Genomic DNA, 26,653 nt, shown 5'->3' on the forward strand with positions numbered 1-26,653 from the left:
TACAACTGCCATTCTAATTTCAGCGGGAAATCAACGAGGTCTTCGAGCTGCGCAAGGTCCAGCGCTTGGAGCAGCAGCTCCGTGAGCAGCTGGAGGAGCGGCTATCGCAGGCAGGAGTCCAGCAGCTTGATGAATTGTCTCGTTCCACGGAATCAGATAGCGGCTTTGACAGCAGCAGCACCACAGCCACCACAGCCACATCGGGCACACCAGCAGCAGCAGCAGCAGGAGCAGTCACATCAGGAAAGCCAGTGACAACTAAACTAAGGGCACTGCCCCCGCCGCCCCTCAGTCCCAGCAAGACCACGACGAACTCCATGCCCACTCCACCTGTCCAGGCGGACGATGTTAACATTTGGGCCTGCAAGTTCCTACGTGATCTGGACAGTCTGATGGCCGCCGGCGATAAGCTTCCCCCGCATCTGGCGGCCCTGGCCGCAGGATCCGGTTCCGGTTCTGCCAGCAGCTCGCCCACCTCCAGGACGGCGCCCATCCTCCTGTCCGCAGCTGCCTCGGCGGCCATCCAGAGTCGCCTTGGCAAGGGCTCATCCTCCATCTTGGAGCATCAACTGCAGCAGCAGCAGCAGCAGAACGGACTCGTCTTGAAACCAGAGAAGCACGTGAGTACACAGCTCAAAATACTAACAGCCTTAAATAGGTTATTGTATCCAATTCATTAACTTCATTAAAAGGACCTAAAGATATGAAAGCGATTCTCTGCGCCGTTTTTAAGGCGCTTACATACTCCATGCCTATTTAGGGACACATTTGAATGACTTTTAAATTGCAAATCAGCGTTTAAAATTCCAAAGAAGGTTGAGCCCCTGGTGTATGCATGTGTTCTGCAGCTTATGCTGAGATTTCCTAATCTCAAATCTCTGAAATTTCCGTGTAATCTCTGGTTGCCTTAATTTCGACATGCCAGCGAGCAAACAGCTAAGCATATTTTCTGAATGTGGGTTAGATAAAATGCGCTCAAGACAAAGGCATTTAATCTGAATCACAACAATGTTGTCAACACACACAGGCAGCCACACAAACTCTGGGGGCCACACACACGGCCTGCCCCCAAAAAGGGCCAACTTCCCCCAGAAATTCGGTGAGTGAGGAATGTTCTTTCAAGAACTGCCATATGTTCCATCCATCCATCCATCCATTTGCCGGATGCGCAACTGAGGCGCGTGAAATTTATGGCCGGCGGAGTTGAGGAGTCGGAGATGGAGCTGAGGATGAGCACCCAGATGGCAGTGGGGGCCACGGAATTGGTCCGTTGATAGACAGTCGTCACTCGGCGGCTGGCACTTGAACGAGTTAAACTTTGAACCGTTTGAATAGGATAGACGGCATGTTTTATAGGAGTTGCATTTTTCGGGGCTTCGCTGCGCCATAAAATGCATAATAAAATGCTCTAATTAGTGCAGTTCTTACCCAGCTTCAGATTGAAAGACAATTGGAGATTGATTGCCGCGCAGAGAGTCGTAAAATATGCTCTAATTGGAATCATAGGGACGCGGAGGAAAAGGGCAAAGTTTATGAAGCTGCTGGCAGTTCAACTCCTTGATAAGCCAACAGGAGCTGCTGCTCTTAGAAGCTGAAAATATAATAAAACGGAAACATTGATAACAACAGAAACTCGAATAGTTTCAGCTATTAAAGCTTGTGCTTAAACTAACACTAGATTTTTCCAAGTGCTTTGCTCTTTGTCTTGGGAAAAGTGGCTGCAATCTTTGGCCAACTCGCTGACCCACTTCGACCAGTCGAGGCCCATAAACCATGGGACGCCGAAACAGACCAACCAACTTGTTAGCTGTCTCTGGCTTATCAAGCCGAATATATCTAATTAAAACATTTATAATCCAAAACGGCACATAAACGGCACTGAGCTTGCGGTCTCCTCCACGGCTGCATATGCATATGCTTATGCCCCTCGCGGGTCCCCGACTTTTGAGGTGGAAAAACCTCAAAAAGGCAGCAGCCGACTGGCTGCCAGAAGACAAATATTAATTTTCAAAACGCGTGCCATGCCAAGCCGGTGGAAAAACACGACATCAACACCGAAAACCGAAAGCGAACCCCAAAAACCCACAACCACCGGGGAGGCGAAGTGCGGATGGGGAAGGGCTCCATTGTTGGCGTTTCTGTTGACAACTCGAAATATTTGCCACCAATCGATATCGTCTCCTGGCCCATTTCCTTTGCACTCCTTCTAGTTGCAGGCCGAAAGGAAAGCGGAAATCATTTTGCCTGGATCTGTTTACTGCCAAGTACAGCTGAGGCCACACAAATAGGTCATAGGCAGCAAGAGTTCGTTTAAAGTGTGTGTTTTATTACGTTTACTTAGTGCAAAGGGATATTTTCTGACTGAAGTAGCTTTGCCATACTTTTAGTATGCTGTGAGTCCATATTTTTGCGACCGCAACTGTATCTCTTGCCATCCGCCTGCAAAAAAGCTGTCGAATTTTTGGATACTGTCCCGTGACTGTGAAAAAGAGCACTCCCTTCACTGCAGCTGTCATATTTCGCCCTAATCGCTCAGGTAAAAGTGCCAATTAAAAGCGCTTAAGCCCCACTGCACTAATTAAGCCAAAGAATGCGGCCGACTTGCCAGTTGCCAGTTCGGTCAATCAGTCAGTGAGACAGTGGAACTGAGGGCCATGATTTATGAGCCACCAACGGCAGCATAAATCAAAGGCAGCCAAATCGGCCTTTGCATCGAGGGCACAAGTGCGTGTTCGGTTTGCCAAAAATCGGCTGGACAAACTGTCAATGAAAGTAAAGCAGCAGGCAGAATCTCATTTTTTGCCAGTTTTCCAGCTTTTCGTTTCGTTTGGTTTGACTTGGCTTTGGTTTGGTTTGGTTTCGCTGGAAAGCAGGAGTGCACGAGTAGAATGAACTGGGTCAGCATGCCGCCCTGCAGCAAGATCAGCAAAGTCGGATGCCAGGGAGCCGGCGGAACACTCCACTTCACTTTTTGCCTGGGCTGTCAACACGGCGGCAGACCGAGCGGAACCCAAAACGCAACAATTTAGTGGCCCGCAATGCTCATGGGGATCGATGGGGCACAGGCCCATGTTCAGATGCGCCCTGCGAAAGTGAATCTTGTGCAGCATGCAACATGCGTGTGGCAGGGGGCATCATCTGCGGCCAACGCAATGCGCTTAATGATGATGAACCATGCAGATGCTGCAGCAGATGTGAAGGATGCACAAGATGCTGCTCGGCACTGAGCGAAAGGGCTGGGAATATGGGCATATCATGATGTTCCTTCTGCAATCTTCAGTCCCAGCTGCCTCCATTTGGGTAACGACTTTTCTCGCAGTGCAGGCCGTGCAAGGCTGCCCAGACAAAAGGCCGCGACACACAAAAAGCCTTTTCCGCAGCTCAACGAGCCCCAGACACTTTGACTTAAGTAGAACTTGCAAATCACTGCAAGGCAAACAAACACGATGCTCGACAGAAATCAGGAGGAGCTGCCAGCTGGCCGTTGGACAGGGGATAGGGCGCAGTGGTCAGTGGCCAGCGGCCAGTGATCGGCGATCAGGGAACAATGTCCGGAGGAGGACGATGGGCCGGGCAGGCGTTTAAGTGTTTTGATTTGATAATTATTATCAGTGCGCATGCGTGACCGCGGGCCTCCGCGTCCAGTCATCCAGTCATCCAGTCCACTCATTTACGTGGCAGTCGGGGCATGTCCAATCGATTTGCGATAGTCTGGCCGGGCATGATCAGGGGCTCTTCAGTACTTATGTATGTTGTATGTTGTCCACTTTCTGGGTCACATATCAATAAAAGTGGGGCGCTGAGGCGTTGGCCGTGCATTTGTCACTCGACTTTCAGCTTTTCAGTTTTCAGTCATCGATATCGAGAGCGGCAAACAAACGCTGTGCATATGTGTATTTTGTTAGATTTCGTGCGCCCCGTTTTTATGATCAATTAGTAGCATTTATACAGTTTCTGCCTCCCGGAAATTCTTGATAACCCCAGCGGCGACCTAGAGGAAAAACCATTTTTATGTGTCATTTTGTGTTCATTTTATTGCATTTTTCATTAACTAACCGAAGAAAACATTTCATTTGTTTTCCATTCCATTTCCCAATCGTTCTTCGTTCTTCGGCAGTGTTGTGAGAAATGCTCACAATTTTATGACATTTAAATAAGTCTTTGTCAGCGTTTCGGATATCGGATTCTACTGCCGCCCATAAAACTGATTTGAATTTTCCCCAGCCATAAAATGCTTCAATTTCAATCACAGAAATCCAACGGACGCAGAGTCATAGGAAATTGCTTACATATGTAAAGCAGATTGGGCATTGAGAACGTTTCCTCTCTATTTTGGCTGCCCTGATAAAATCGCTAAATTAATCGAGTGTGCGCGGCAAAATAGATGATCTTCGGCCTGATAACTGGCCGTAAAGTGGTAAAAGTTTTTATTTTCCGCTCGCAGTCGGCGCCCGGCTGCCTTTAAATGGCCATATGCCTGCTTCCCTACCATGCCCATAAACGCCAATGATCTGGACGCCCAATTAATGCGTCGCCGGCGAGAGTTGGCGGCTCATTAACACGCAGTTCACTCAGATGCTCCGATGCTCAGATGTTCAGATGGCATCGCCATCGACTCGTCTTTATTAATAATTCATAGACGCTGCCGCAACAGGCTCTGCCGCTCCAGACTGCTCCAGACTGCTCCATAATGCATTACCAATTTGATATCGAAACGGCAACAGATGTGGTGCTCGGTTCCCAAAGGACGCCCCTGACTGACTGGCATCCGCATCCTGCGACCATTTCTGCATGGGCGTCGTCTGGTCCGGACACTCGATTAGGGGGATCTGTGCAGCTGGCCATCTTAAATGTATTTTCGGGTTTCAGAGCAGCACAGATTCAGCACACATATTGCCAAAGATCATTTGCCCTGCATAGAGAGCACTCCAGATTGTTTCATTCCAATGGTCTTTAATCATACTGGTACTGCTTATAATTTGCACTTGAGCGCTTAAATATTTAAACAATAAACTGAAGCACTTGGGCTGCAATGTTAACTGGAAATGCCTAAACGCTGGGCATTATATTCATGTTCTTATAAAAGCCCAGCCATTCCATATTGATTGCTTTCGGGAACTCGACTGGCAACTTCCATCAGGCTGCGATACACTTTTTGTGCCTGCAATTTCGCTGGCCAGCGATTCGCCCAAGGCCCCCAAGGAATTACGCTAACAGAATCAGCAGCAGCTACATCAGCAGCAGCAGCAGCAACAGCAGCAACATGCAACGCAGCAACCTGCTGCAGCAGCAACGCTGTGTTCCCGGTTTTGAGGCCGAGGCTCGAGGCATAAATACACATTTTTCTCTGCCGATAAATCATTTAAATCAATTTCCGCCTGTTGCCGCCGCAGCCAGGATTTTCCCCGCCAAATGAGAAAAGCAAATTGTCAAACGCTTGCCAAAGGCTTGTAAATCGAGTTGACATAAGGCACTTATCCCCCAATAAAACATGACCGTGAATAAAGCAGCAGACATGCAGCTGGGTGCACCACGGGTTCTTAGAACTGAGAATCGGCTGTTATCACACGCGGCTTATAAATCATAAGCCGAAACAATAGGGGAAGTCGGCTTCATTGAGATGCCTTTCCTCGGAAATAAAAAAAGCAAACCAACTAACTTGTCTTGGCCAAAGATTTGCATAAAATACGTAAATTCTTGCGCGCTCCACTTGACAATGTCTAAAAATTCCGCTGATGTTTCCTTTTTCGCATTGTCCCAGGCCTTTGGCTTGGGCTCCCCAACAAGGTAGCCCCGATTGGATTGGAGTCGGAGGCTGGGGCTAGCCAGGTCCACCACGCTCATTATGCATTCAAGGTCCTTGTTCGCGGAGGTTGAGGTTGAGGTTGCCGCCCTCGAAACTGTCAGCGGCACTCAGTGTCGACTTTTCTTTATTAAACCTGACTGACTATATTTTAATAAGTTAACTTGTTCTTCTTCCTGCTGCACTTGCCGAAAGTAGGCCTACGTTTGCTTGCAACTCCAGCCAACTTCACTAAGCATGGTCTTTTGGTTTTTCAGAACTCTTAATCTCAGTAAATCAAATTGTTACCATGTGTTATATATAATTTTGTATAAATTTCGGTATGTTTTTAAAGCAGTTTTCTAAGTGTATTCCTTGCCTCTTCCAGGCCACCATTCCATTGCAATCGTTTTACCTTGATTGCGGACGCAACGAGCCATCGCCGGCAACCAAATCGAATGTTGCCTATATGCGCACCCTGTCGGCGCCGAATGGAGGATTCGCCAGCGGCGGAGGAGGAGCAGGAGCAGCCGGCGGATCTGGAGGCGCAGCACTCCCCCCGCAGAGTCAGCGCAAGAGTCTGGCCTGCCCCCCACTTAATGGCCAAGCGGACACAATAACGCCGACACCGGCAACTCATAAGCTGACAAATTTCCAAAGCGCATTGAAAATCGAGGAGCTGGCGGCGGCCAAGGGAACGGCGATGGCAACAGGTGAATCGCAACTGGCGACCACCATCGAGGACTTGAAATCTAGGCGACAGCGACAACTGAGCGGCGGCGACATGGACACAATGCTGGCCTCCCAGCCGATGTCGATGCCAAAACGGGTGGGCATTAATCATGCGGCGCTGACGAGCAGAAATGCCATAACCCCGCCGCCGGCGTCCGCCTCATCCGCAACCCAATCAGCCGCCTCCGTTCACTCGGCCAAAGGCTCCTCCGCCGGCAGCACCGCGCCCGGCTACCTGGTGGATGTGACCAAAAAAGGATCCACGTCGACCATTTGGACCTCGGAGGAGTCCATTCTGCGCAGCGTTGGCGCCGTCGATGAAGACAATAAGTGAGTGCCCACATTGAGACATTACGCTCGGAGAAATTGCTTGCGCTTGACCAGATACTTTAAACTATATACCATACTTTAAACAAACTCTTAATTGTAAGAGATACACTCGTGAACTTCAAAGTCAAGCTTTCGTTTTTCCCATATTAAAGTCCACAAGCAAGCACTGCAATTTGTTCCGAGTGTAATGAACACGCCTTTGAATTGATTTGTCACTGTCTTAACACGCCATCACTTTGCAGCTCCACTTCGTCTTCCTCGGCCTGCGAAGAGGCGACGGGTGTCCTGAGCTCCGGCAAATCGGGCATTTCGCTGGACTCCTCTGGACTGGACAACGACAATAACGAGAGTGGCATTGGCACAGCCACGCCGCCAAAGGACATGTCCCACTACTGGAAGAGCCACCACCATCATCATCATCACAGGAAGTGCGCCGGAAGTGCCCAGGACAACGAGTCGGTCAGCATTTTTGAGGCGCTGCGCAAGATGAAGCTGCAGAAGAGCGGTTCGGTGGCCTCCTCGGACGATCCTGACGTCCTCGAGGTCCTCAGCCAATGTGGCAGCGGTGGCGAGACCAATGAATCGCAGGATGACATGTTGGACGAGGAAAAGGACAAGATGAGCAAGTCGCAAGAATATGACGAGATGTGGGACTGCGACTGCACGGATGGCGATGCCAGCAGTGCCAGTGGTGGCGGAGGTGTCGCCGCCACCCCAGTGGTGCTGCGGCGCAAGTACACTGCACCACCGCCCATTCTCGTGCCCAGAACCCAGAGGAGTCACTCCCTGGACCACTACCACTCACCGCAACCGCTCGTGCATCCGCGCAAAGTCCTGCCCATCCACCACCATGCCATCAAGAACAAGGAACGTGGACAACTGTCGCTGGTCCTGAGACAGGAACCATTCCAGTCGCTTCTGAGTCCTTCGGCCACTGCAGCCAATCAGTTGCACCACTTTGTGGAGCTGCCTTCGCCCAGCAGTGCCTCGCTGCACAGCGGATTGGGGGATTCCGGTGGCATCCAGGAGCTGTGCACCAAGTCCAACTCGGCGCCGATGCTGCTCAAGGAGCGCGAAATGAGTCGGCGATTCGACAATTTTGAGGCCCAGCAATTGGTGAGTGTAACGAAAACAACTCGAGGGCAACTAGCTGCTTATGTTTATCTTGGCCTGCAAAGAATAATGTTTGCTTCAATTAAGAGTCAATTAGTGATTTAATCCAGTCCTTATTGTTTGCTTATTTGCTTAGATACTCGTACATTTGGCAGGCTTTTGTTTAGCTGCACTTAAATCCGCAAGTCGAATTTAAAACTCGTATTCTGATCATCCTTCTGACTCCATAGTTCCACTTAACTCCTTATTCAGTTCAAGGCAACTCGCACAATTTATCTTGCTTTATTCTTGCCAAGTTCGGAGAAGGGCTCCCAATCCGCTTATAGATCCTCCTGCAGCACTTATCTGCCCGCCCTCGCATCAACTTGATTACCAGACATTAATGGACATTCCTATACCCGATCCCTCTTTTTTCCCACAGACGCTGCGCTATTCTCGTTCGCAGAGTGATCGCTATTTAGCAGGTGAGTTGATAGTGAGTAGTGAGTAGTGAGTAGTGAATATGTGGAGCGAGGAGCCCCCAACGAGTTCTCTTTGGCCACGAAACCAGCCGGGCTAAATGAGTTATTTAAATGGCCGGGCCGGAACATCAAGGCTAAATGGCAGAATGGCTGAATGCCTGATTTGATGCGCCGGTGGTCCTGCCAGCCAATTAGCGGTGTGTTATTAAGCCTGAGTGGTTTATAATAACAGTCTGTCCAAGGGGCTTGATTCATAATTTCTATAATTATTTGTGAGTCTGATCTATATGTGATGGGCTCCACGAGAAGGGACATACCGTACGGTTTTGTTTGGGGCAGCAAATCAGTTTCGAACTTTTGCTTTCATTTCGAGCAAACAATTGAAGGGCGGCCGTCATTTAAATTACTTTCATGTTCGCTGTCCAGCAAACGTGCATATCAAGAGCACCAGCAAACGGCGCTTTTTGCGAATTTCCAACACTTCCGTCAACACTTCACTACAAATGGCACCATTCCAAGCCCAATCCCCAACCGAAAATGGCTGTCAATCTGTCCATTCCGCACACCGTATTGTCCAAACATCCAATGGCGGACACGCACTGAGAAAAACAGGGCAGTTATCAAAAACCAAACCATGCTATAATGATTTATGTTGCTTTCTGGATAGATTCCTAGTTTTGTAACAAAATGGGCACAGAAACACTGAAGCACATAGAAACAACCCCATCGAATATGTCTTGCAATATAGGAAATGGAAGCTAGGACGTAGTTTTTGAAAGTTCAATGATGGAATCGGAAAAGCACTCTGTTTGGATTTTCCCTATGTGTACATAGACATATCTATCCACACATATTGCCTCTTGACCAGAGCTCGACGGCTGATGATGATGATGATGATGATGGTGCGATGGCACTCTGTGTGCTAAAAATGGCGTATAAATGAATGGGAGAACAAAAATTGAATCACAAACTGGACGACGCAGTGTCCTCCAGTGGCTGTTGGAGCCCTCATTCAATTTCGCTTTTTTGCAGCCTGACTGCCCCAGCGAATTATGCACATACAAAGCAGTGCGGAGCAATCTTGGCCAATGACGTCAGAGTGGCGGGTGTGGGAGATGGTCATTTTATGACCATTATCTGAGTGTTTGCCTGCCATTTCCGAGCGCACTGACGTCACGACAGTGACGTTTTCTCGACCAGAACGTGCCCTCCTAAAGGTCGCGGCCTTCGGGTCGGGCTTATCATGTGTACTTACGCGTATTTATATTGCCAATTTTATGTGTGCCACTGCATTGCTCATACGCTCCGTTGTCCATAATGACGGGCTTATTGTTATTTCTTAACGGAAGCTGACTTGCCAAGTGGCCTGCTCTTTTGTTGTTTGCTTTATTGAAAAGATTAACGCGCTGCAATGCATCAAGATTTATAAATGCTATTGCACAAGTACAAATCACACGCATTTATATTGTATTCCATTTATAAAGCTGCATGTCGTGTTCCGTGTTCCGCACCAAGTCACGCCCAAAAAACAGAAATACAACAGTGGGAGTAGATTAATGAGAAGTAATGTACACGAGTGATTTGCCAATGATTTCTGCTCATAATATTCCTGCTAAATCAATTAGTCTGGTTCAACAGCAAAAAATGGGCTTGTTTGCCAATGTAAGCAATGTAAGCAAACGTGATCCTTAAACAAACGTATTGCAGCTGTGTGCACTTCTACGATTAGAATTGTTCTGAATAACTGAGACCCAATGGTGATAGCCAGCAAATGTGCGGCTGTATCATCAAACCCTCTCCAGACACAATAATACCATTTACCATTCAACTCTCCATAAATCATAAAACCAAGCAAAAGCTTAACCTTGAAACACACTCAAGCGCACTCATAAGCGGTGGAAAAAACTGTGCCAAACCAACTGTGCACAAAGCACACAACCACGCCCACACCGCAGCCCGCACACCAACTGCGCCCACATTGCTTTCAGTGGAGCAACAGGTGCGGTTGTCGGTGTCTTGAAACTTTCACATGCCAACGTATAAATTTTAATGAATGCCTCATAAAACAAAAACAGGGAAAACGAAGAAAAACAAGTAAAATAAGTAAAACAGCAATAACACATAAGCCGACATTGCCCTGCCGCGCAGAGAGTCCTTTTGGCGAACATGGAAATGAAATAAGCATCATCAACATGACAGTTATTCATTTATTTATTTATTTGTTCGCCGTGGCCCTGGCCAGCTAACCACAGAAAATAATAACAAGCGATTGTGGCGCCGATAACTCTATGTTGCACGGGCCTCAGGAAGCAGCCCTACCACCGCCCATTTTCGGCGCACAATACCTTTGGGCCCTCGAAGAAGCACGAGAAGAATGGCGGCAGCGGCAGCAGCAGCAGCAGCAGAACATCCATGTTGCTCATACGCCCCGTTGCTCATACGCCCCGTGCGCCCGTCTGCTCGCTCGCTCGTGTCCGTTGCTTCGGGCGGACGATGGAATCGTGCGGTCGGCTCGCCATTTTCCGCTGGGAAAACGGGCTGCGTTGCAAATTCATTAGTGCTCTTACAGGCGCCGTGCACGGTTGTCGATTCTCGTGGCCGTACCGAGTGGAAAACTCGGGTGGAGCGCGTCGACGCCAGCGACTTAAAGCCAGGCCAAAACACAAATATTGAGTCAGAATAATAGCGTTGGGAAGGGCGAAGGAAAATGATCGGATTTTCGTGTGCATTGTGTGCTTGAAATGGAGTGCATTTAGTGTAATTTTTACCAAACAATACCAGAAATTCGCCCAAGACGGGTGTTGCTTATTATTTTCGGTCGGAGTAATCGCTGTTGTGGGTGCTTTTCAAGACGGCGCTGCCGAAACTGGCCAATATGCAACGCCGCATGTCCATCACCATACGCGAGTACAAGTTCTTCAGGAGCTTCTCGCAGAAGTTCGAGAACTGGCCAAAACGCAAGGCCGAGGCGTTGTGGCGGAAAATGCGCGAACGCAAGATTGCAGGTGAGCAGAACTGGCATTCGCGGACCTAACTTGTCGATATTATAAAATTATTATACCTATTTTGAACTCACAATCAATGGTACTTGATTCCTAAAATCGAGTTTTTCTGTTGTACTCGTGTGGAGTCAGTCAGCCATCCAGCCCCCGTTTCTTTCAGTGTGGCCCTGCTCAAGGGCGAATTTGAAAGTTGTTAAATACTTTGTTTACAATCATGGAAATATGCGAGTCTGGATCATCGAGCTCCCAGTGGCAGGAATGGGCGCGCGCCACTCGCACCGCCAGCAATTGGCTGTTTATAGTTTTTCAGCACCCACAAGGGGATGCTCCCACTCCTTCGAACACCCAGAATCCGTTTATTTTTGGTAATGGGAATGCGGGGCACGGCTATTTCCAGTGCCCAGCTTGTACTTATCAGTCGACGCCTCGCATTTGAATCGAATTATTTGCACCGCCAGTTTGGGACTATGTGTATCAATGTGGTGGGAGATATGGCAATACGCCTCCTACTCTGTCACTAGCATTCCGCCACTCAGTCAGCCAGTTGGTCATTCAATGTTCCCGCTACATGCATTTGATATATCCACGTACATTCCGCCACTGACCATCGGTCATCATCATCAGCATCAGCATCATGGATGATTCCAGCGGTTTCGCCGTTTTCTTTACACTCTAGTGAAATTGCGCGCCAGTCAAGCAAAGCCATTCATTTAAATAAAGAAAATTGTTTGCGTGTAGTAATAAATGGAAAAAAATTATTATACAATTAATATGTATGTACGTGAACACGTAAAAAATGCGGGAAATTGTTTTAATTATAACTCGTACCTGCCTCCACGGTTCGTGCCTCCAAAAAGCAAAATTTATGAATACGATGCTTAAAGTGTATATACAATTTAAATGGCCAGTGGGAGAAGCATTTTTATGGTTGATACAATTTCCTTGTTCTTTAATTCGGCGATTCCTTGGGGAAAACTCACATCGAACCACCTGTAAGCCACCAGCATTTTCCGCTGTTCAATTTCATTTCCATTCGCTTTTCCCCCTGCCATTTTGGGGTTATAACAACGTACAAACCTTCCATTCTTGTTTGTTTTGCTTGTGAATTTTTATTTATCTTGCGAATGCGAAATTCGTTTATTTTCATTGTGTGCGAACGGCGTTCGGCGTTCGGCGCATATAATACGCTGACATTAAAAACACATTAAAAGCTCAATGATCTGGTATATTTGGCCAGCAAATTCCCCAAGGGGCTCCCTGCTACTTGGCCCCTAATTACATTGAGGGCCCAAAACGGTTGCTCCCGGCGAAGTGAGCCACTCCACCCATCGATTGGCGAGTTCACGGCAAATTAAACTTACTAGCTGCTGCTCCTGCCACTTGTTGCACCCGCTCGCAGGCCAAAAAGGGAGTTGGTTAGAAGAAGGGAGACGCCGTGGCACACACTTATGGCCCAGGAATGTATAAATAGCTTTATCCTTTCAGCAGGCAACTGGCAGCAGGCTTTTGAGTGCCCAGTGAAGAGGAAAGGAGTGTGCACATGTCTATTTATGTTCGGTTGGCCTGGCCCAAAGACTCTATTTAGAAAACGGAAAACTGAAAACGGAAAGCGGAATGTTACAAGTTCACAGGCACGGACTGCTATTTCTGGGATGCACTTTATAATTAATAATCCACTTTTGGCCAGCATTCTCTTTGATGGCTCAGCAACAAGGTGACTGAAATTTATGTTCCTCCCGACATTTGAATGCAATGCCAGACAATAAAACATCCGCGCCGCTTGTTTTGCCAATGGCCAGTTGGCCATTAATTAATGGCACGACACCTACGACAATTATTTATCTAATGGGAAGTAGGAACGTACTCGGTTCACTCGCATCTACCATCGGCAGCGAATTGCATTGTTTTTGGCTCCTGGGGCGATGTAATTTACTGTTTATATGGCAGCATAATTGGCATATGAAATCGCTTAGCGGCAAATTAATGAAATTGCTGAATAATGTTTCGGCCAGCCTGCGGCAATTGAATTAGCTATCAATTAGTGTCAACCGAAATCGATTTACAATTCATGCAGCTAGAATAGCAGCGTGTTTTTCCCACTGAGCTCGATGCTTTTACGGCATTTGTTTTCGTACACTTAATCACATTAGGCCAGCTTAAAGTTTCAGCTCTGCGTAACAAGAGCACTCTTCGTTATGGAAACGCATGCCACACAGGCCAAATCCTTTACATAACACATAACCAAGTCGGTCGGTAAACGCTGTTGTCTGTCATCCGCATACAATGCCATCTCACGCAGCTCGACTGCATTTTTCTGGAGCACACACACACACTCGTTTTCAGGAGTGGAAATGCGTGTCAGTGACACGCACCCACACAGTGAGCAGAGTTTTCCAGGCGAAGGATAGAGTCTGCGGCAATTGTGTTAGGAACTTTGCTTTCATTGACACTTTCCTTTCCTCCGCTCCACAGCGCACAGAATCAGAATGCTGGCTTGACTTTTACCCATTGTGGTCCTTGTGGGCGGCTCTTGAAATCAATGCAAATTTTAATTGAAAATTTAAACAAATTTAGTAGACACAAGCTTAAGCTACAGCTTCAATTAATGCCGTGCTCAAAAGCGAAATTATGTATGCAGAATGCTGAGACAAAGGAGAACAAGCTCAAAGATAAGCTCAGTGGAAACTCATTTCTAAATGGAGAATTAAATTGATTAGGTTTAAAGTGCACATTATCACCATTGAAATGTTCGCATTTCGGGGACAAAAAGTATGCTATTATTAGCACTTTTCCGAAAATGAAACAAAGCCCTAATTATTTCTGGTCTAGGAACAAATTAGTTGGCTTGTGAAATTCAATATCACGTGGATAATCATCGGCGATTTCAAAGTGCAAAGTTCACTGTTCACAGTACGCAATAAGCCAGAAAAGAATGTGTTTTTGGTTCAAACAACAACGGCGGAAGGCAGTCTGCCTGACATTTTGTATATTTTCGAATTAGCCTTAAGGTCAGGACGCTACATCGTGGAAGTGCCGGTGATCAGCATCGTCTCATGTTGCAAACGCCCCCAAGCGCCCACCACACTCACACTCACACACACACACACACACACACACACACACACAGGCACACTCGGGTCCATCAGAATAATTATTATCCTGGGCTCAGGTGAGGTTCATGAATTTACGCGTCGCTTGTTTGGAAATGTTTAAAGGCGTCGCTGGCTTTGGGGAAAGCGCGGGGTCGCGGGGCACAATACTGTCCAAAGGACAATAAGGACAACAACTGGGCGGCGCTGTGCACGTGTGTGCGTGTGTGGGTAAACATGTTCAAATATTGAACCTGACGCAATAAGCTGTGAGTGAACCTTTAACACACACACAATGTGTAGGTGTACATTGTTTTACCCGCTTTAAATGGCTTTTAGATGAGTTTGCGACTGCGACGGCGACGTCAACGCGGCGTATGCGTAATTTATACCACGCTCGAGTGGCATTTAGAGGGAAATAATACTGCCAACGCAGAGTTGGCAATTGCGGGATAATTAATGCAGGATAGTAATTATGTCTACTTGCAAAATTGCAAACACGAGTGGAAAAACAGCGACACAGTTTTGCTTACAGTTTCGTGCTTAAAAACGTTGTGATTTAAGTGAACTTCTATACTGGAAACTTTGCAGTCAAGTGAATAGCAATATTATTTAATTATTTAAACACCAATACTGCAAGACTGTAACAAGCAAGGCAGTGCCTTTCTTATAAACAAGTCAATTTGACGGCACACAAGTCGAAGTAATCGTCCTAATCGTAGACGTGTAACGCTATATGTAGCGCCATTACCACCCACAATTTGCATACATAATTTAAGGCTGCTCCGAGTTGGCAGTAATTCCTTGGGTCAGCTCCAGCGGAAACAGTGGGCATGGACGACCTGGCCGGGTGCCCGGATCCGCTGGAAGCGGGTCACGCGTCCGGCCAGCAGCTGTCAGAGTGCCAGCAGCATAAATCGATGTCCAAGGGTTGCTCCCGTTTATAAATAACTGCAAAGACAGTGGGAAATGGCAGGAAACCTGGACAGGTGCCCCCATATTCGCTCCATTGGCTTGCCGTTTTGCCGGTGGTATCGGCATCCTCGTGCAAGTTAATCGCTTGCAAAACTCAATAATAATTCACTCAGCAGCCACCCCACCCCCCGTTTTCGACATAGGTTCCATATTTTCCTGCTGCCAGTAAGCAGCCGGAAACTGTTTCATGTTGTCGCTCAGCCTGATTAAAAATCAATAGCTCTGTCGCCAGAGCCCGTTACTCAAATTGAACCAAGCTGAAATAGCAAAAATAAATAATGCCGTGGCAAAAGCAACAGCAATAGCTGAGCAGATTAGCATTTAAAATAGCTGAGGCCAAGTGCCTTTGGCTTCCTTTGTTTCACTGGCCAACTGGCTGGGATTCGAACTGGATTGAATTCATTGTGCTCGCAGAGGCTCATAAAAAGTATGACTTACATTTGTTATTTGCGGTTCAATGCGTTCTTTGTCTTCTGTCCTCAAATTAGCCCAGCATAAATAAGCAATTTTATCCCTCTGAGCTGCTAAATCCATTTTCATCTACCAAGTTCCCATTCCTCTGCAGCTTTTACTTTCGCGCCGCTTTGGCCAAGGTAAAGTGGCTGTGGATGCAACAATTTGAGCCCATGACCAACCGTAGCCACATCATTTTAAACCGTCAACTCCATTTGGTCGGCTTACAACGTAATCCATCAACTGACCCTGAAAAAACCGTGGACAATGGCCAGACTTTGGTGACGGCTTCTTGACCAGGCCGCTCTTAATTGGTTTTGCTGGCCGGTCGGATTGAATTTGGTGGGGCAAAAGGGATTCGCTCGCAACTTAATTACAATTAATTTAATTCTGCCTGCGTGGCGTATACGCAATATGAAAACTCATATTCATCCTGCACTTTCCCCTCTCTCTCTTTCCCTCTTGCAGAAATCGAAGCCGTGGAGGCTTGCAAATGGCTGCGAGCTGCAGGTTTTCCGCAATATGCGCAGATGTACGAAGGTAAGTGCGAACCACGACCCCAAACTGCCCCCACTACGCACTTCCGCTTGCGCTGCACTGAGAGAAAGGGGGGTACTTGAGTATTTGAGTATTTGATTTGAACATCGGGGGACAGGCCACTGAAAACGATTCGGTCCTTGCTAAGCCACAGTTCCACAAAGAAGTCCACTTTGCAAGTCCCTATTTTCCGCGGTGCATGTCGCCCCTGGGGGCGTGGCAGGCTGGTGCTCGGTAATTGATGGTCTCGTCATCGGCGGTGACGCAGCAGCAGCAGCAGCAGAAACAGCAGAAACGGCGACCAAGGCACTTGACCAACATGCCATTTAGTCTTGTGTGTTTAACGCTCGCCAAGTGGCAGTTTATTAATTGTATTACACGAACTTTCACTTTCGCCACTGCGCCCAGCACCCAGCGCCCAAGTAGCAGAAAAATAAACAACCAACGAACAACGACGACAAAACATTTATGACGTGGCAACATTCGAGAACAATTTAAGTGCCGCCTCACGACGTCTAAAGATTTCAACACCAAACAAACCAGACAAAGAGCTGCGCTGAACATGATAGTGAAAATTGATATCCCAAACACGCGGCACAAACCGCGACAACAATTAGGCCGAATGGATCCCGATGGATCCCCGATCCGATCCGATCCAATTCTATCCAAGTCCTTTCAAGCGAAAACGAAAGCCCAGCAACGCCTACCTAAGGGATCGGGGCAATCTTTGGAATTCAACCCAAAGCAACGCACAAAAAACACATAAGGAACCGGCAAAAACTCGTGAAGCAACCAAACTAAGATAAAATATAATAAAAGGCTAAAGGACACGCAGGCCACGAGAATTTATGGGGACCACCTTCGTAAAAAAACGCGGCACAGAACCGAAAATTAAAATGGTTTCGGTTTTTTTCCTTTTGAGAAGAGAGCTAAGAAGAGGGCTTTGGCCTTTGAAGCGGGGCACTCGAAAACTACAACCACCAGCCAAAATGTTAGCATAAGTTCATTGACCCGCGCAAGCTGCATATTTATTTGACTTCCTTAATCGCAAGCGAAGGCGACCCTTCTTCTCCAGCGCATTTGTCGCAACGCATTTAACGCCCGGAGGCCTCGCAGATTGATGAGCCGCTAAGATCTGCAGAGATTCGGCAAACAAACCCGAAAAGTACATTCTGAAGCCCAAAAAGTTCGGCGACTTCATTTGAATTATGACCAACCAGTCAGCAGAGCCGAGGAACGCCAAAACGCGCTGGGCAAAAAGTGAATCTGAAATGGAGAGCCTGCAATTTGGACATGTCCGCAGGCGCCCTGTCGCCGACCTTGAAATATGCGAATGGTATTGCATAAATTCGAGGCCAGAACCCATGGAAAAGGCACTCAGAGAAACCAGACGCGCTTTTCCATATGTCAGTCTCTTGCACATATTAGTCACATATCACTGGAAAGTGCATATATCTATAATTAGTCCGCCCAACTAACGTTTTCGAGATAGAGATTCTTTGCCTTACTAAGAATATATTTTTCCTGAGTGAGTATATTCCCGACTTGTGGAATAATTCGTGCGCACATTTAAACTGGAGCCCCACCCAGGACCCAGGCTTCAATTCCAATCCCAATCCCAATCCCATCTGCATGAGTACCTTCTGCTGACCGGGGACAACATGATAAATGCGTATTTTAATGAGTTTCGTGTAAACAAGGCAGCGGCGCATGCGCAGATGGCTGCTCAAATTTCCTGGGCATTTGGTGAATTCTTAGCCGTTTTGGCCCTGCGAATCAAAATGCCGTAGGTGTGTAAGTTGCTCGCGCTCTGTCATTGGATTTTGGCTTCTTGGGCCGACTTGGCGGACTTGGCGGACTTGGCGGACTTGGGCTGCTGAAAGGAGGTGTTCCAGCTGTAAGCGACTGTTAATTTGGCCAGGGACCCAGGACCGAGTATTCCTCGCCAGCCTTTGTTTGCGTTTTGCTCATTTCTTGCACTCACATTACTCACTGAAAGTGGCAGACTTAATTCGAGGGTGTGACCTGCGCCAGGCCAGGATCATATGGGAGTGCTTAAGAGGGCAATAAGAGCTCATGAGGCTTGGCAATCGATTTTTTGGTCCAGCGCAACCGGTTTTCCTGGGAGCGCACAACTCGAGGAGTGGTAAAAATAATTCACTGGCGTCCCATAAAGTATCACATATTTACAATCCAGTTGTCCATATTACTGACTTTTTTAAGTTCTATCCCAGTAAAGTCTCTATGGCAAAGTCTAAACAATAATTACTTCGTGGAGACCCCATAAAGATCTATATTCGAATGAAATCCGCATCCTAATTTAGATTCCAGGCTAATTGCTTCTATATTTCCCCAAAAACAGCCATAAATTGTTCCAAATTACATTCGATTTCCACTGCAATCTGCGTCATTGACTGGGGAAAAAGATTACTCATATAATTGGCCCAATAAACGATTTCCCACCTTTACACTCTCGTGTAAACTGTGAAAAGCCTCGCAGGAAAAAAAAACAAAAAGCCGCAGAAAGTTACACCGACTTCCCAACAATACCTATCTGACGTCAGACGAATGTACTACCCGAAACTCCCAATGGGTTGTCGAACACTTGGTGGCAGTGGCACACTTCCCCGTGGTGTTTACACCTGGGCTTTGGCGTTCAATTAAAAACTAAACACACTCAACACTCGACTGTTTGAAGGGAAGCATCCGAAATGGCCTTATAAATACGCAGCAGGGCCAAGAGTACGGAAAGAATGGCGCTGGAGGAGCGTAAACAAGACTATAAAAAGCTTCCTTCATGAAAGGGAAGAAGAAAGGAGTTGGGGCGTTACTGGCAGCCGAAAGTTCAACAAACCATGAATGGCTTTTCTAGGAGAACAAAATATTGTTGCAATGCTAACAATATTTGTGCAAACAATGCTGCTTTTCCAGGCATCCAGTGCATCCTACGGATGCCGAGCATCGTTATCTGCAGCTGCAGATGCAAATGTATCTGTATCTGCAGTACGGCTGTATCCGTGTGACGCGGCGCGACATGTGTAAACGTCTGGGTATAATCTTTTCTTTATAATTTTTCTCGTTTTTTTTTGCGAACGAGGCGGCGGTCGCCTTGGAACTTGATTTCCTACGTGCGAATTGGCCACGCAAATATGTGGAAAAGCGCTGTGGAAACTCACTGCCCGATGTGGCAGACTACTATATATCGCATACACAGAGCCAACCCGACTCGTACCCGTTTAATGATCGCTGGCGCCATAGGCGTTCGACTTTTCAGGTTTCTCAATTAGAATTTCACGCGTCGTCGAGGCGTGCGGTCGCAGATACTTACACTTCACTCCATCCAGCCTAGAGCGTCCTTCTTACGGGAATTCCCTTGCCTTTGCAGATCATCAGTTCCCGATCGATCTGAACAATGTAGCCAAAGATCACACCAATCTCGAGAACGATCAGCTGCAGTCCCTCTACCGCCGGCTCTGCGTCCTCAATCGTTGTGCCACCATGCGGCTGGACCAGTCGCACAAGCCGCAGACACCACAGGTAAGATGGTGCCACTGCTCTATGCAACATCCCGCAGGATGTTTTATTAAATAAGACTACTAACCCCTGCTTTTAATCACCTGACTGCCCTTAGCAAAAGGAGGAATCGGACGACGAGAACTTCGCTTTGAGCGAGCACTGGACATTCCAACCGCACATTCGCCGCTGGTCGCGGATCGGGGAGATGGGCCTGGAGCTGCCGCCTCCGGGACTTTTGAGCCTGAACGTGGAGAAGACGGAGAGCTCGTCGAAGGAGTCGAGTCCGGATCGCTTCGAAGAAGATGGTGCTGGCATCACACTGGTGATACCGGGCTGCAGCAAGGCAGGTGGAATCGCCAACGACGGATCTTCGTTGGGCGAGGGATCAGATAGCGGTCGCTTGAGGAGAAGTGGCAGCGAAAGGATCAAGGATCAGGCCAAGGCCTTGCTGAGACGGGTGGAGTCCATCAAGTCGCGCCGTCGTAAGCGTCAGAACCGCGAAAACGTCGTCATCAGTGGACCTACAGTACTGGACCTTTCGCAGTTCAGCCAGAGGAGCAGCTTGCGCAAGCCGGATGCCGTCTATTCCACCCCGCCCTCGCCGTCGGCCCTGAGCCCCATGCACACATTCCCCAAGGCGCCGTTCTTCGGCAACGACCTCAAAGTGCCCAGTCACAGTGACAATTTCCTGAGTCCCAATCGCTCCAGTCCCAAGAGGACGCCGACTACTCCGCGCTCGATGCGCACCAGTCCGCTGCACTTCTTCTCCAGTCCCATGTCGCAACTGAAGGAGGGCAAGTCCGATGACTCCTCGTCGTACTACAGCGACAGCCAGGAATCGTCCACGGGGGGCAAACTATCCCTGCGAAAGCCCTCGAAGGCTCGAAGATTCCTGCAGCGCACGGGAAAGGTCGATGATATAGGCGCCCATTCCGATTCGGAGTGTCATCAGGGACGCAAGCTCCTCATAAAGGATGCCAACTCCAATACCACAGAGGTGAAGGTGAAGAAACTGACTCGCGGAGGATCACTGAATTTGGGCAAGGACCCCAAGAAACGCGACGGCTTCCGGTCGTCATCCTTCCGGTCACGCAGCACCTCACGCAAGGAGGCCAAGAACGATGAGGATCCTGCTGGCGGAGCCTCAAATGGTGGATCCAAGCGACAGCCCGTGGTTCGTTGGCACAGTTTCCAGATGGAGGAGCGCCCCAATATGATATTCCGCAAGTGCTTCTCCAAGAAAATCGAGCCCCTGCAGGAAGATGCCGGCGGAATGCCATTTGCCGCCATGTCGGCGGGTCAGCTGCAAATAATCCGTAAGCTGGCACTGGTCACTCTGACCGGACACATGGAGCGGTACTGTCCATCCCATCGCTCGGGCTGGAACTGGGAACTGCCCAAGTTCATCAAGAAGATAAAGATGCCGGACTACAAGGACAAGAAAGTATTTGGAGTGCCGCTGCTAATGATCCTCCAGCGCAGTGGACAGACCCTTCCCATGGCCGTGCGAGCCGCCTTCCGCTGGCTCCAGTTGAACGCCCTCGACCAGGTGGGAATTTTCCGGAAGAGCGGTGGAAAGTCGCGCATCATAAAGCTGCGCGAGCAAATTGAAGTCACCGATTCCACTGCCGAGTGCATGGATGTCTTTGATCTGCAACAGGCCTACGATGTGGCCGACATGCTGAAACAGTATTTCCGCGAGTTGCCCGAATCTCTGCTGACCACCAAGATGTCCGAGACCTTCGTGGCCATCTTTCAACGTAAGTAAATGTAGTTCTCTTACAAACAAATAAATATCTCATAGATGCATAAATTGTTTGCATACCTAATGATCTGATTTTCAAATCCTTAGATCTGCCGGCTGAAGTGCGACTGGACGCAGTGCAATGTGCCGTGCTGCTGCTGCCCGATGAGAACCGGGAAATCCTGTACGTACTGCTCGAGTTCCTGACCATTGTGGCGGCCAACTCGCAGCAGAACCAGATGACCAGCAACAATCTGGGCGTGTGCCTGGCCCAATCCATTTTCCACTCCTCCATTTCGACGGGCTCCGCCTCCGTATCCGCCTCGCCGCGTCGCAAGGGCAAGGGATCCGGAATGCCGGACATGAAGGAGCTGGCGGAGGCGAAGGCCTCCCACGAGTGCCTCTCCTTCATGATCGAGCACTACAAGCAGATCTACACGGCGGCCAAGGAGAAGCTGAGCAAGTGCAACTTCAGCTACATGGAGGAGTCGAAGCCACTTCCTTTGGAGGCTCTGGGCGAGGGAATGCAGTTCCACAACTGGCGGGGATACCTGTACGAGTGCACCAGTGCCACCATCAAGGAGGGTCGCGAAAAGTAAGCTCCTTCACATCAGGTACAGGCTCCTACTTACTTAACTGGTTATTCCAATCCTAAACAGAACCCGCGGCTGGTTTAGCATCAATTCCCTGAACGACAGCAGTGTGGACATTGCCTACAAAAAGGTGGGCGATGGTCATCCGCTGCGACTGTGGCGCTGCTCCACGGAGATCGAGGGGCCACCCAAGGAGGTCCTCGAGTTTGTGATCAAGCAGCGAGCCTCCTGGGACACGAATTTGCTGCAATGTCAGACGGTCAAGAAGCTGGACGACCGCACTGAGATCTACCAGTATGCTCTGGACGGCCAGCTGACCACGGACTTTTGTGTGCTGCGGTAGGTTTGCAAGTGCCGTAAATACTTAATGTAATTAATGTAATCACTGCTAACCTCTCAGCTCCTGGCAAACAGACTTGCCGCGCGGTGCCTGCGTCATAGTGGAGACCTCGATCGACCACGCCAAGGCGAAGCCGCTCTTCGGGGCGGTAAGGGGCGTGGTCCTTGCCTCACGATATCTCATAGAGCCCTGTGGCAGCGGCAGATCGAGGGTGATGCACCTGGCTAGAGTGGACGTCAAGTGAGTTGCGATTGATTCAACACGTATCCTGGTGTAACAAACTGGTTGCATACTTTCAGGGGCAAGACGCCGGAGTGGTACAACAAGAACTACGGACACATATGCTCGCACTATCTGTCGCGCATTCGGCTGGCCTTCAAGCACGTGGCCGATGGACCCGAAAGCAAGGTCTAAAGGAGATATAAATGGAAAGGATATAACCATCCTGGCGTTGTCTGTCGCAAAACTGACGCATTTATACGTAATTATATGATAGCTGGAGGATGAAGTTGAAGTCCCCACTGCGAGCAGCCCAACGATTACGCGGAAAAATCCAATCAAACCCACGGACCACAAACATGAGCTTGCGTTTCATCCTGCAAAATGGGATGAAGCGGGATCAGAGAGAATATATTCTTGTAAATACACTTAGTAGGTTTCTCCATTTAGTTTTCGATTAGACGTAACTGCTTAGTTTACTGTATTATATTTATACGTGGTCCTAACTTATGCGCATACGTTTACTGTACGACAATAGCAATCTAACATCCAAAATACTCAACACACGCAAATATCACAAAGTATATATTTAACGATTTCTCTTGCTAAAGTTTACGTCTACGTTTACGGCACTCCAAATCTTTAATGTTAATTAGTTTGTAGTCTTGGCAATATGTTACAGCGTATATTCGGGAACACAGAAAACAGCAAAAGCAACCTTAAAATGTGTAAAGCAAATTCAACTAGTCAAATTTTATAAATTTAAGCTAAAGTACTAACCTTAAATACACTCATCGACAACCACTTTGTCACCCAATAGTTTTGTCAGCAGATATCGATTGATTTGGCTTCAGATGTTGATTGATTGACGCCGCATTACCTGAACACTGAGATGTACGATTGTTTCCACTATGCGGTGTGAAATCAGAATGATTACCACTATCATTAGTTTATGGATGTGCCCTAAGATCCCCGATCAATATATATATACTATACTATATAATATAGTTTTATATGTGTCTATAAATACGTTACCACATAAATCTATAATCGAGTGTACGAGTTACCAATGAATGCCGGTGATGACGAGGAAATGCTGATCAGAAACACGGAAACAAACTACCAATGTGAAGTGTATAGAAGGGAGCAGTAACTCAAATATTCGATGCATAAAGGAAATCGCAATAAAAGTGCATATTATGGAAATGCGAAACATATAAACCAAGTATTACGTCTTTTGCTTGTGGGAATTTCGTTGTTGCGTGGCTTAGAAATGGCAGAGAAATGGCGTAGATCTGTCGGAAAAACATTTTAGATTTTTGAAATATTACTTTGGTTTTAAATTTTGGTTGTTTTGTTCAAACGGTTAAGGCTTAGTGGCGCCCCTGCCGCCCTCTTGCGGAAGCAGCACTTTAACCGATTCAGCTGTTGTAGATGGCGCCCAATCCACTTGCTCTGCCCGTGCAGGTGGCGTCTGCTGGCGATGCCTGCACAGGTGGCGCCACTACATGGTATTTGAGCCTGCAAGAGCAACAGTGCGTATGAGTAATCAACTTTAAGACTTCAAAACTACTCTTGTGTGCTGTATAAGCCGACTGACAGTAAAGGGATAAGTTAAGGGCCCATTAATGCAGTAAGTACAGGGTTGCAATCAATTTAATTACAGATAGATTTCTCACGCAACGGACTACATTTTCCAAGTCGCCGCACACTTGGCTAAAGCGCCCAATTAGAAAACCTGTTCCAATCGCACCCATTAGCCGCGCCGATCATAATACCAACTTATTGGCAGTTTAAAAACACGTGAGCCTTGTTGCTCTCTAATTGACTGCCGCCCAAGCGAGGCGCCGACTAATAAATTGACAGCACACGAGTCGCCGGCCGGGAAATGAAAGCCCACCTCTCTCGCTGGCTTACACATGTCGGGCACAAACTGTCGCTAATTGTGCCCGGACCCCGGGCAGCCCCAAAAACTGACCCCGAAAAAAGCTTTGCGAAAGGAAGGCGCTTACACACACTCCCATTCGCTTTGCATTTCCCCCCGCACGAGCGGCAGACATTAAAAGTCCATTAAAAAATTATGTTCGCCATGGCGTGCTCGACTCCTGTTGGGGCGTTTGGTTGTGTGCGAAGGAAGGCAATTTGTGCACTCGAAACCAAAGGCGATTTGGAATTGGTAAATAATATTCAGCAGAAGTCACCGCTGCGCAGGAAGTTAGCTTTTCCTGCTATCTATTTTGGATCCATTTGTTCAGATACAACTACCATTTTATTTGGAATATAAGCTGACCAATGCAGTGTTTAATTACTTAAATGCTTATAAATATATATTTTTTAAATACCTAAATATTTACAAATTACCTAAATGTGAAAAAATATATGTTTCATATTTCTTTATTACTTGGCACTGGCTTTACTCGCCCAGAATCCATAGCACAAATGTGGTATATGAGTAGAATGCTACCACTATTTCGCTCAGTGTCAAGCTGGCGACCTTAATGGCCAGGTTGAGACTATACTTAGAGTGCAAGAAACTACTGCTGCTGGGGGAAGTCAGGCAAGGCATAATTGTAATTGCAAATTGCATATTGCAATGTTGCCCACATGCAGTGACATCGATTGCAGCAGCGGCGGCGGCGGCGGCGGTGGCGGTGGCAATGCAAATGTCCAACGTATTGATTGCATTAATTAATTAATTTGTGACTTAATTTCATGGGCTTGCGGCAATCAGCGCGCCCTGCACGCACCGCTGCCAAAATGTATTAATATTGCAGCCAGAAAGAGTCAGGCGACTGATGCGCCGCCGCACGCGTGTGCGTGTGTTTGCCTTGTTATTAATTGAAATTTAATGGCACAAAATATTTTTATTTATTTATTCGACTGCAATTGCATTTATGCGCACTTCCGTCGAATGCCTCCATCCCGCACACACGCATTTTGCAGCAGCATCAACAACAACAACCGCCGACAGCGGCTGGCATTTAACATCAAAAGCCCTGCCCAGACCAGACCAGACGCCCCGCCACGCCCCGCACCCCAGCCGATGGGCCACGCCCCTGCCACCAGCCCCCTGGCTATATGGCCAACGAGCTTGTAATTGATTTCACTTAAAAATTAAATAATGCATGCGGTTTTTACTGTAAAATGGATTTTCCAAACGCTGCCGCCGCTTCTTTCTGCATTTGCCGCGCCTTCTATCCTGCTCTATCGCTCCTCCGGCCGCGGCCGTGTTAAATTAAATATGAAAATAAATATCAACATAATTGAAATGGCAAGGAAGGCAGCGGGAGCTGCAAAAAATCGAGTAAAAAGTATAAAACCGATGAAACAGCAAAGGCAGCCAGAGCGACAGACACAGTGCAGCTGGGCGACGTAATTGATGAAATTATTTAAGAATTATTTCACAAATGCGGCGTGACAATTATGCGGGACTATAGCCCAGATCATGAACTGGATGCACAGAGAGAAACGGGGCAACACACGTGGCTAGTTACACGAAAATGCTAGCATTGGGCGCATTGGGACATTTTTTAACTTTTTTGAATTTCTACATCATACATCAGAAAAATTACAAAATAAATTGAAAAAAAATAAATTTATAAATTTGAATGCAGATTTTTAGAGAATTGCGATAGAAACATTTAGAGGTATGCCACTTTAAAATCCGATTGAGATAAGTTGAGTTATGGAGTTTAGAACTTCAGCCTAAGGGTATTTCTTAACTTTTTTGAATTTGTACAACATCATACATCAGAAAAATGAGAAAA

General features: G+C 47.6%; 1 protein-coding gene across 2 annotated transcripts in view; it reads left to right on the forward strand.

Annotated features, from left to right (window-relative positions):
• The window catches only part of LOC6552626 (stAR-related lipid transfer protein 13), an 87,097-nt gene extending 62,986 nt beyond the window's left edge, over positions 1 to 24,111 (forward strand). Inside the window, exons 6-16 of one of the 2 annotated variants that reach the window (XM_015154717.2) lie at positions 24 to 620; positions 6,171 to 6,844; positions 7,087 to 7,960; positions 8,379 to 8,421; positions 16,406 to 16,477; positions 19,860 to 20,011; positions 20,106 to 21,750; positions 21,843 to 22,329; positions 22,394 to 22,666; positions 22,728 to 22,907; positions 22,967 to 24,111. In XM_015154717.2, the coding sequence (XP_015010203.1) occupies positions 24 to 620; positions 6,171 to 6,844; positions 7,087 to 7,960; positions 8,379 to 8,421; positions 16,406 to 16,477; positions 19,860 to 20,011; positions 20,106 to 21,750; positions 21,843 to 22,329; positions 22,394 to 22,666; positions 22,728 to 22,907; positions 22,967 to 23,081 (5,112 nt within the window). In that variant the 3' untranslated portion in view covers positions 23,082 to 24,111. Of the gene's footprint in view, positions 1 to 23; positions 621 to 6,170; positions 6,845 to 7,086; positions 7,961 to 8,378; positions 8,422 to 10,972; positions 11,424 to 16,405; positions 16,478 to 19,859; positions 20,012 to 20,105; positions 21,751 to 21,842; positions 22,330 to 22,393; positions 22,667 to 22,727; positions 22,908 to 22,966 lie in introns of those variants that run through there. The other variant, XM_001979887.3, reaches the window with a different exon arrangement.
• Positions 24,112 to 26,653: the final 2,542 nt, after the last annotated feature.

The sequence above is a fragment of the Drosophila erecta genome, unplaced genomic scaffold (assembly GCF_003286155.1).
Source record: "Drosophila erecta strain 14021-0224.00,06,07 unplaced genomic scaffold, DereRS2 tig00000000-arrow-pilon, whole genome shotgun sequence".
Lineage (NCBI taxonomy): Eukaryota > Metazoa > Arthropoda > Insecta > Diptera > Drosophilidae > Drosophila > Drosophila erecta.